Genomic DNA, 11,946 nt, shown 5'->3' on the forward strand with positions numbered 1-11,946 from the left:
AGAGAGTAATGAATAAATCGTTTGAATTTGACTGATTTCTTTTTCCCTCTTTTTTATTCCGGTGTTCATTTGCTTGATTTGTAAAAAAATCTCAGTGAAACGTGTGTTGTTTTAAACCAGGACCTTTGGCTTTATGTGCTACTTGGGGGCTCTGGAAAATGAGGGAACAACAAAAGTAGTGGTGTCCTATTAGTTGAAATGGATATTCTAACCAAAGCTGGATATCTCATGACACCATCTTTTTTTAGTGATGGAGGGGACAGGAAACAACCATTTTTTTTTAGGGTGAAATGTTCACAAGTTTATTTGGTTGAACTGTGATGAACTGTGTGGTGGCCACTGAGTGGGTCTCAAGCTGAAATGAACTACAACTGATTCAATTCAAAATCCATCCATCCATCCATCCATTTTCTTTAGCCGCTTATCCTCGGTAGGGTTGCTGGCTCACTGGTGCCTATCCCAGCCGTCTACGGGGAGTAGGCTGGGGACACCCTGAACTGGTTGCTAGCCAATTGCAGGGCACATCCGGACGAACAACCGTTCATGCGACAAATCACACCTTAGGGCAATTTAGAGTGTCCAATGCACCTGCCATGCATGTTTTTGGAATGTAAGAGTGCTCGGAGAGAATCCACACGGGCACAGGGAGAACCTGCAAACGCCACACAGGGAGGCTGGAGCTGGCTGGAATTGACCTGGAGACTGAACCGTGAGGCGGACATGCTGATCACTCGTCCAATTGTGCCAGTTTATTCAGCTCGAAATGAGAATAAATGATTATCTTAGTAATATGAACTCTTTTATGTATAAATACTATTTTGACTTTTATTACTTTTACTTACATACTTTTACTGAGTACACTATTTTTACTGACTTGAAAAACTTATTTTACTACTTTGTTATAATTGAATGTTAAGATTTGTAGTTTTTGCTCCTATGTATAGTAACTAATGTCTCTAATATCAAATATTTGAAAAAGACACTTTTTTAACTTTTTTAAAAAAAAGCTCTCACTCTTTATAAAGAGTTTGCGTTGTGCATTTGTTGTTCCTTTCCTTCTTTTCTGCAAAGACTGGCAAAATGTTTTCCAAGATTTCCTTTGGCCAAGGAGTGATGTGTGTAATCTTACTGCCTGTTAGGACTAATCAAAAGTGATTTTCCCCAAGGGATAACTGAGTGCAGAGAGTGCTGTAACCATAACCCAACTAACAACAGCATTTCGTTTGTGCGGTCCACTGTACATCTACTCCCGTTTTCAATTTTTAAAAAGGTCAGTCAGTATGCTTAAAAGGGTAAACAAAACGGAAAGTGTCTCTTGAATGGCAAAGTTTTTATGGGGGCTGTTCCCGTCTCCGGTGTCATTCGAGGACTAAAGAGAAATATAACCCCAGGAAGAAGCGCTCAGTCCCCTCCTGGTATCGGAAATTAAAGTTAGCTCATTTCTGAGCCGCAGCGTAGCTCGTTTGATGTGAGCTGTCCCATTTGGACAATTGTGGCTGAGATTGAGTGTTGTGATCAGTTCGTTGTCAGCGTGGGGGCTTAACTGTCAGGCCCATAATGTAGCACTGAGCACACCCCAGATGTTATAAGCGCAATTCAACTGTCTGTTTGATAACCCTGCTGCCCCACCAACCCCTTTTGTCATTCTTTAGCAAAGGGGTTGTTGCTTCTTCGCCTCCAATCGCAATTTACATCTCTAATCGACCATTGTTGAACTTTTTTTCTGCAAGTCATTATTCTCATGAAAGAAACACCAGAAAAGAAAAGCTGTCAAGCTGATATAATAATTACGATCGAAAAGCTGCCAGAGTACATGCAGAATGACTAAACATAACCTGAACGGCCCAGCGGCTGTGATAGAACCAGAGAGAAACCAATCACAGGTCACCACTAAGGTGTGAGGACATGAGGGAGGGTAGGGAGCCAATTATTGCAGCTACAGCATAGACAGCTGTGTGAACAAGAAAGGAAGGGGAGCGGATACAACAACAATTTAAACGAGGAGGTTGTCGATGCAGTTGACGGTCAGTAATGGAAAGACGAATGATGCCTTTTTCTGACGTACCTCTTAACCAATGACGATGCGCATGGATATAAAACTTACTTAAATAAAGACAAACAGTGGTAGTGGATAGTGGAGACTGTGATCAAATTTAGTGACATATTTCTTCTTGTTCCAATACATTTGCTCTTAATTTGGAAAGATAATATTATATTCCTATGATGAGTTTAAATGCATTACATTACCTGCAGAAACTCTTTTAAAACCTCAAGAACCCTGAAGTAGCCTCATTAGAAAATCATTGTGAGATTAAAATGCTATTCAATTATATAAAAATGAATAACCCGTTTCAGTGGTGCAATCAGTCAATTAAAGAACAACTGAGCAATTAACAAATTGATGACAATAATAATAATAACAATCACCATCATCATTATTTGGACTTGACCTTGTTCTATTCAAAATTTTCCAAATCCTTTGAATATCAGCCTTTCAACAGTAAAAATAATCACAGATTTCTGTTGTCCTCAAAGAAAGCAAACTAATTTATCATTGTGTTGAATCTACTGTATATTGAAATCAACTATTCACAAAGGCCTTCTTTTACAAGTACAAATAATGACCAGCATTTTTGTCTAAGGAATTATTATCTTGACTTTGTGTCCTCACAAGGGTCACCGGTGTGCTGAAGCCTATCCCAGTTGTCTAGGGCACACAAAAAACCTTCTCTCTAACTAACACACCTAAGGAAAAATTAGTGTGTAAGATACACCCACCATGCATATTTTTGAAACGTAACAGGAAAAGCCATGCGGGAATGGGAAGAACATGCAAACTCCACACAGGAAGGCTTGAGCCAGAAGTGAACCAGCGATCTCCGAACTGTGAGGTGGACGTGAATACCAGTCACTGTGCCGCGCAAATGACTTAAAATATCATAATATTTTATAAACCTCGAAGTATTTGTTATTGGTATCACCGATACTGGCACCAGTATTTACCAATATTTACCATTTACTTGGCATCAATCAATACCAAAATCTAAAATCTTGCATAGCACAAGTATCCTGAAAGGTTTCCATCCTTAAGTTTAACTCGTTAAAAAAATGAGAGCAAAAGAAAAAGTGGTGCTTGTATATTTTATTTGTACAGCATAGATAAACGGATGCTTCAACTCCCGTGAAGTGCTCACTTGTGGCACTTCATTGTATAAAGACACAAAGGATCTATCTATAGCATGACAATAACAAAAAGAGATATTCTTCTGTAGCCTGGACCATTTTTCTGCCGGTGATTAACTCACTGTGGATTCTTGTATAATGGAGGTGTCCAAAATATGGTCTGGGCAGCCGTTTTGGAAACCTGGGTCCATTTTTTTTTACCGAAAATTACATTGGCTGCTAAAAAACTTGTTGACTATATTGTAAGGCTTTTATAAACATGTAAGGATGTAAATTAACTGTCTACAACTAAGCCAGTTGTATCTCTTTGTTACATTGTGTGGAAGAAGAACAGTCGCTTCCACTTTTAAGGTTAAGGTACATATGGAGAATATAGCCCATGAATGTTTCCCAAACATTTGAGAATTCATTGTGCACAAATCAACAATTACTGCAACTGCAAAGTATGACCGCATCTGAAGCCGTAACATTTGAAACCTTCAATTTTAAAGACGTTTTGAAGGCCTAAAGGTTGTAAAAGTTGCTGTCGAACTATTTGATCAATTACGATAAGAGCCAGTATTTCGTTTGCCTGAACAGCTGTAGAATCGATTAAATATTGACTAATATAAACCATTACGTGCCTCTGTTTTCTTTGTGCATGCATACAAATATATTGGATGGCAAGTCAATAACTCACATCAATGCACAAGCTAGAAGCTAAAAAAAAACAACACAATCATTCACAAACGTCAAATCAGAATCCGCTATGATGATTACTGCTCTATTATTGGCTTTGAAAACCTTGTTAAATATTTCATCAGCCTGCCTAGCGACAGGTAATTTCATTAGTCCTGTGGGTTAGTCGGGTAATTTCATTGAGGTGACTGCAAAGTGACACCGCGTGGGCTAATGGCTCCGCTAACACAGGCCGCAAGCTATGCCCATGTACCGGCACCCACCGCTTTAAAAAAAAAAAAAAAACAGGAAGAGGAATGGCTCAATAAAGAAGTGCGGAATTGACCTGGAACTGGGATTTGTGGACTAAACCTAACAGTCTTACAAATGCTTAATGCTAACTGTCAGGCGAAAACGAGCAAGAGAAATGCTTAGAAATGCACCAGTGAAGGAAAATAACACTTTGAGGTTGTTTAGGGAGAGAAATCAACATTGTAGCTCGGGTAAAATCTCCAAAAAGTTGACTTTTTATAATAGGGCCGCATTAAATTAAATTTGCTGATACCTGCAAAAGCCCTGTTAAAATCTCACATACTCCCCAAAGTGCCATCGCATGCTCACAGGGGTACTTGTTCTTCCATTTTAGAACCGCTAGTCCGGGGAGTTGCAGATGTTTTTTTTTTTTTTTTTTAATGTGTTCAACATACTACATAAATTTGCTGATTCATTAAGTCATGCTGTTGCCTTAGCACTAGAACTTAGAGGTAAGAGACTACTTACACATACTATATAACATAATTGTATGTAGCACAGTAATTAGTGCCGGCTTGGGAATGATAGTAAAATACATTCATTTGAGTAAATTATGAGTCCATTTAAAATTTACATGCTCAATTTTTGAGGCAGAGGTAGTTCCTATTTATTAGGGGGTGGCCTAGGCTTTGTCCAATATCTTGGCCAAGTCCAGCTGTAGCTTGACCAATTTTGATTCTGCATTGTGATTCTGAAAAGCAAAAGCAAAACAATGAATCCCCCCGATGGCCAAAGGGAAAAAGTAAAATGAGCTCCTTATTTTTGGCGCTACAAAGTGACAAATACAAAAGGAGACTCTGGACGCAACGGTCACATTTGAATGGAAATCGGCTAACATGAAAACACCATGTGATTATTGCAATTGCTATCCAGATGAGTTAAAGTGCTGAGACTTATCACTGCATTTCACCATAATGGCATTGTGTGTTTTCTTAGTCAATATTTTTGTAAACCAGAAACAATGTTTAATATTATTCCAAAAATATTTTTCTACTCATAAAAAACATGCCCCCTGATCCATATGCTGCCCACATCAACAGTTAAGAAGGCAACAAATATGAATAAAAAAAGCCCCTAGCTAGTATTTGAATAAGTATAAAGTAATATATCTGAACCTGAACATGATAACAGCCTCGTAAAAATGCAATGACGGGCTAATTCCACAAAATGTTACAACACACATTACACTACTGTAGATACATAATGCATGAGAAAACCCTTTTTCCTTTAGTCATACTTCAGAAAAGTAAATATGTCTTCATTAAAAAGTTTAAGCAATGAAGATGATTTCCTATATTTCTAAAAACTAAGAAATTACATGCCCACATGTATTCGCAGTCTTTGATTAAGAGTTTGTTAATGCACCTTTAGCACCAATTACGGTCTCTGGTCTTTTTGGGCATTCCTTTTTGCAGCACTTCTCAAGGTGTATCAGGTAGGATGGGGATTGATGCACGATCCTATTCAGAACACTTCAGAGACGATCCATCAGATTCAATTCTGGGCTTTGGCCTGAAGCCTCTCCCCTCTCCGCACATTGGTATCGGTGTGCATCTTGACCGTAAGTATTTTCCTTTGCCGAAAAACATCCTTGCAGTATGATGTTACTACTGCCGTGTTTTACTTTGTGATAGTATTGGTCAGGTGATGAGCTGCTTTCTGCTATGCATGCAAAAAAGATCCATCTTTGTCTCATCAGACCACAAATTTTGGTTTTTAAGAAAATACCCCAAACATTTGAATTGTTGCGTTTTGATTTGGAATTTGAAGCAATGCAGTGGTAACGGTGAAGTGAAAAGGTAAATTTGGACAAAGAGAATTGGTCAAAAACAAGGTGAAAATTACCGGTACTAACAAGAAAAGGCAATATTTTTTTCTTTGCATTTATTTAGAAATTATTTGAAACAATTGTTCCATGTATGCAATGAACAGTTACATGTTGGAATGGTTTGGATGAGTCGAAAATGTGGAGAATAGGGTGGGAAAAAAAGAACATTTCTACTTTTTGGAAAGCCTGAAAAAAATATGTGGCTGAAGAGTTCGTTGGAATTATTTTAATTGGTCAGATAGTAAAACAAATTTGATTCGGAATGTTCATTTTGTCATAGGAAATTAATTGTTAGTAGAGGTTTAGTGCAGTGGTTTTTAAAGGGGGGTACTAGTACCCCTGGGGGTACTTGAAGAAACTTTAGGGGGTTCTCCAGATTTTAAACAAAACAGACATTTGAGGAGTAACTGAGTTAAGCACTTAGAAATTTGAATCCCAATGCATTTTCAAATTCTCTAATGAGAATAATGAGCATTTTCAGAGTGAAAAATATTAACCCATCTGCGGTATTTTATCCATTCGTTTTTTCTTTACATCATTGGCATTTGACATCAATGGGAAAGCGTTGGAAAAGACACAAGGGAGCTTAAATTTCACCCAGATGTTGACAACATGTCAAAGTTCCACATTTAGAGTGTGCCATCCCTTAGTTAAAATACTCCAGAATGATGTGGAAGAAAATGACCCCAAACTGGTCAAAAAACTGCAAAATACCAGGTTAAATTGTGGGAGAACTGTAAGATTTCGGACTGAGAGAAAAAAAAAATTCCAAGGACGCTTGAATTTTTGCAACATTTTGAAATGCTTTGAAAGGTTCAGGAAAAGTAACAGAAATTGGTTGGCAAAATATCGAGAAAAAAAATAATCATAAAATAAAGGTAGACTATAATACAATAATTCTTAATTCTCTGCATACTGTGTAAACATTCTGTACGCCATCCACAGAGTAAATACTATAGTCTAAAAAGAATCGTAAAGGGAGGGAGGGGTGAGTGAGGGATGAGAGAGAGAGAGAGAGAGAGAGAGAGAGAGAGAGAGAGAGAGAGAGAGAGAGAGAGAGAGAGAGAGAGAGAGTACCACGCGCTGTGACAATCGCAGTCTCAGTTGCCTACCGTCAGCACCGTCTACTAACGATCTCCCATTGACTTAAAAAAAAAAAAAAACGCTACAAATCTTTGTTTTTGTTTTATTAACGATGGAGTTCCCCACTTTCCCTCCGGGTGACATGTACGTGTCGTTCCCACCCTTCAACGCCACCTTCCCCGACTCCCCGAGAGGCGTCCCGGCCAACTGGACCAACTGGACCAGCGCGACCAACGGTACCAGTGCGCCCGCGGGTCGCGACACCGCAAGGGTCGTCATCGCCGTGTGCATCACGGCCCTCTACTCGCTCATCTGCGTGGTGGGACTGCTGGGCAACGTCCTCGTCATGTACGGCGTGGTCAGGTAAGAGCAACGCCGAGCAACCGTATCATTATCAATAATAATAACAATACTGACGCTGTAAATACTCGGCTCATAGCCAAATGATGAGCTGAATCAATTCATATGGTGTGTTAATTACTGTATTTGAAAGCCTATAACTATTACGATACTTTAATCTACTTTATGTTCTTGAGGTGAAACACACACACACACACACACATAATGTGCACACATGCTTGTAATATCTATTCATTTTGCACCGAAGTGTTTGTTTTTGAACATTTGCATTATTATCAATATCAGCAATTGCTGTTTGTAACTATGTTCCTGTGGCTTCACTATAATTGAATTAAAAGCAAGTGGATTATTTTTTCCACAATTAAATGAAATTATTTGTAACCTGTACTTATTATGGTATTGCTGGACTGCTAAAATATTGCATAGCCTTTTTTTAATTGATATGGGTACTACGGGTACTAATAATACAATAGAAATACTAACACTTAGAACTAATAACTTATTAAATAACTTGATGATGATGATTTTTATCATTTGTACAGCATTTTTCTAAACACAATTTCCCAAAAACCGGATGATCACAGAAGTGCTAATGATGTTTTCATTTTTCTTGTGTTAGTGCTATATTAGTGCTACACTAACACATACCTCATACAGTTAATACTCACAAGCAGGGAGGGTACAAGGGAGTGCGATTTCCAGCTGAGCCTTGCACTAAAACGTCCTCACGGCACCTTTTTTTTTTCTTCGTGAGCGATGTATTTGTCAAATCGATGTATGTATTTGCACAGCTAACGCATCAATCACTCTGATGACTGATTGTATTGATTAGTCAGGAATTGAAGCTGATATGCATGAAGCAGTTTGATTAAAAGTGCCACAAAGAAAGAGGCTGCCGCAGGCTGCAAAAAAAAAAAAAAAAAGAAGCAATCATGGTCCAATCGACACATGCGAGAGGAGAAGTGAAGGCTTTCTGTGCAGGAGTCATTTTATACAAGTGCAGTTTAATGGAGGTTACAGGCATTGTGGCAGAACAGAAGGCTCTCATGCAGTCGTAACACCATCACAGCTTCGTGCATCTAAAAAGCTTTTATTATCCTGGGTAAAACTGCGTATCATTGGCTTGAGAGAGGAAATGAGGCTAAAATCCATATAGTAGTTTGGTTTCTAACCTCGTTATGATTTAATGGCAATCGGGAGCCGACCGCAGCAGACATAACAAAACGCTGCCGACGTTGCTGCTCGGCGCGCTCACGGTGCTTCGCCCCTCGCCAGGTACACCAAGATGAAGACGGCCACCAACATCTACATCTTCAATCTGGCCCTGGCCGACGCCCTGGCCACCAGCACCTTGCCCTTCCAGAGCGCCAATTATCTCATGAGCACGTGGCCCTTCGGGCAGCTGCTGTGCAAATTGGTCATCGCCATCGACTACTACAACATGTTCACCAGCATCTTCACACTCACCATGATGAGCGTGGACCGCTACGTGGCCGTCTGCCATCCTGTCAAGGCCCTCGACTTCCGCACGCCAGCCAAGGCCAAGATCATCAACATCTGCATCTGGATTCTCTCGTCGGTCATTGCGGTGCCTGTGATGATCATGGCCGTTAGCAAGGCGACAAAAAAAGGTGAGGAGCTACAAATGGCTACCAGTCGGGATAAAAGTTGCTAAAATAAAGGCCTATACCACTTCGCAAAGGAGACGCTATGACAAAATTCAGCAATTTGTTGAATTACTTTATCCTCATGTGCGTTGTCATTGGTGGATTTTCGCGCAGACGAGCCAGAAATAAGACAGACGATTCTCCCACAATCTATTCTCTGGAGTTGCTAAATAAAATGCACCCAGAAATACCACAGCGCTCCGTTTTGTCTTTTTGTTCTTCTTTGCATTGGTTAGGGGGTACTTGGGTGAAAAAAAACATTTCATCATTGAAAAAAAGTAAGCTTCATGTTCCAGTTAATGTGCTCTTAATTCGAAGCTAAACATCTTCGATTGCGGTCACGTGAAATTAGATTCGCAAAATGGGCTAACTTCCCAAGGCATGCCGCCCCAAAATAAGGCTTTGCCATCATCTTGCGGCATCTAAGTTCCAAGAAGCTGTCTCAAAGAAATTTCATTTGGTCAAAATCTTGTTGCATTTATATGGGATATTTCAAAGTGGCTGCACATGCTGTTTCATTGCTCGCTACCTTACAATATTTGATGTCAGGACCTTCGGGACCAATCTACCTCATTCACATCATTTTGAAGACCCTGAAACTCTGTTGTTCACTAGCGCAATAAGATTCATTTGGCCCGAGTGTCAACGAAACTTGAGTTTCGAAAATCAGTGCATTCATTATCCAAGGTTCAAAACTTGGCATATTAAAACACCTTTATATGATTGTAGGGTACTGTAAACTACTTCTACTCAAGTAAAGGATGTGTGTACTTTTGCCACCTTGAGATGTAGTCAGCTTAGTTGTACAAAGCCGCCTCTTTTTCCAGCAGTAGGTGCTTGTGTTGAATCGAGGGAGTAATGAGACCATAGAAGAGAACTCATTGAGCTGGGTTATTAAAGTTGAATTTGCCTAGCCACATGAGCCTCCATTCAAGTGTTGTCGTTTTTATCTCCACAGGCAACATCGACTGCAGAATAATATTTCCCAAACCGGAATGGTACTGGGACATGGTGACGAAAATTTGTGTGTTCATCTTCGCTTTCCTGGTGCCCGTGCTTGTCATCACCGTCTGCTATGGTCTGATGATCCTGCGGCTCAAGAGCGTCCGTCTCCTCTCTGGGTCCAAAGAGAAGGACAGGAACCTGAGGCGCATCACTCGGATGGTCCTGGTGGTGGTGGCAGCCTTCATCATTTGCTGGACTCCCATACACATCTTCATCATCGTCAAGACCATGGTGAACATCGACCACAAGAACCTGCTGGTGATGGCCAGCTGGCATCTGTGCATTGCCCTGGGCTACACCAACAGCAGCCTCAACCCGGTCCTGTACGCCTTCCTGGATGAGAACTTCAAAAGATGCTTCAGGGATTTCTGTCTGCCCTATCGCACACGTGCGGAGCAGCACAGCTTCTCTCGCGGTCGCAACAGCACCAGGGAGCCCGTGTCCGTTTGCGCCCCGGCCACCAGAGAGAGACCGCCTGCGTGACTAGGCGTGGACCGAGTAGGGATCCAGGAGGACCTCCAGACCGAAATCACACAGTTCTCCACCACAGGAGTGTGAATGTTGGTGTTAGTTCCACTCCTGGCAGTTTTAGGTCAAGCTCACGCCCGAGACTTCAGGCGAAGGATTCCTCGCGAGGAGACTCAATGCTTGTCTTTCAAAATCCTGAAAACAATTTCAGAACGTTAAAAAAAAAAAAATCCCATCGTGTGCCTGTATATTCTAAACTGGTGGATATTAATGTACAGACAGATGAGTGACAAGATAAAGGGGGGAACGGGCAGTCTTTTTAAAAGGCTTTTAGGAATGCCACTTACATAAAATTGGAAACTTTATCCAAAAATATGTATATAGAAATACAAAGTCACGGATACAATTCATTTGTAGTTCAAAGGTAACTCAAAAGAAAGAAAATAATATAAAAAAATACCAGAAATTTCCAACCAAACAATATATGTACAGTATATATTGTATACAACATATAAAAAAAACTCCAGACATTTTTAGCCCTGCAGTTTTGAATGTGATGCAGTTTATTATTTTTTACTATTGCACTTCTAGCTGTCAATACATTTACCTAGTCTCGTCACATCTGACCAATGAAATTACTGAACATCTCACGGTGGCCCAAGGAAACTATCCGAGCCCGCTCTCCTGCTGAATAGTGATCGTATTTGCGGCACACACACTAGACAATAGCTGACTGCTTGTGATGGAGAGAGCGAAAGACAGAAAAACGCGGAAGCGTGTGGCTGTGTGTTTAGCAATTGAGAGGAAAATCAAGCACCTTTTATTGTGTTCAACGAGCACAGCACAGGCACATGCAAAAAATACAGACATCTCTGCGAGTGCGACACCGGGCTGAGCTAATGTTACTTTTGTGAATACAGGAGGAAAGATCTGGGGTGCTGTTCAACTATAATTGCGCTTGGCATTGTTTTGAGGGTAAAAAAAAACACAAAAAAACCACATTAAATAGTGTTTAAGGTACGTAAATATTTTTTTTTTAAATCCAATGACAACAATTTTTTCCCCAAATATCCCATTTAATAATGTGAAGATTCGCGGCTATTAATACGGAGTAGCCAATATATATACACATGTTTTTAGGGCTATATTTAGACATTTAGACTTGTAATCAGGTGTTTTGTAGTCCGTAATTTATGGGATGAATCAATTCAATGGCTGCATCATTCATGAAGAAGATAAAACGATGTTTTCTGGCTTCACTAATTGTGGCCGAAGATAGCATTGAAATGGTTAAAATGGTTCCTGCCTTATTTCAGACAGTAGCCTCTACTCAAATTTACTTTCATCCAAAAACGTTTGCCATCCTGGTAAGCCACACCCACT

General features: G+C 40.1%; 1 protein-coding gene across 1 annotated transcript; it reads left to right on the plus strand.

Moving 5' to 3' along the window:
* Positions 1-7,099: 7,099 nt before the first annotated feature.
* LOC148425473 (delta-type opioid receptor-like) lies at positions 7,100-10,690 on the plus strand. Its single transcript, XM_088411445.1, has 3 exons — positions 7,100-7,426; positions 8,699-9,054; positions 10,049-10,690. The coding sequence occupies exons 1-3, from the start codon at positions 7,176-7,178 to the stop codon at positions 10,576-10,578; spliced, it is 1,137 nt and encodes a 378-aa protein (XP_088267571.1). The 5' UTR covers positions 7,100-7,175; the 3' UTR covers positions 10,579-10,690.
* Positions 10,691-11,946: the final 1,256 nt, after the last annotated feature.

This window comes from Hippichthys cyanospilos, chromosome 3 (assembly GCF_059441005.1).
Source record: "Hippichthys cyanospilos isolate Australia breed blue-spotted pipefish chromosome 3, RoL_Hcya_1.0, whole genome shotgun sequence".
Taxonomy (NCBI): Eukaryota; Metazoa; Chordata; class Actinopteri; order Syngnathiformes; family Syngnathidae; genus Hippichthys; species Hippichthys cyanospilos.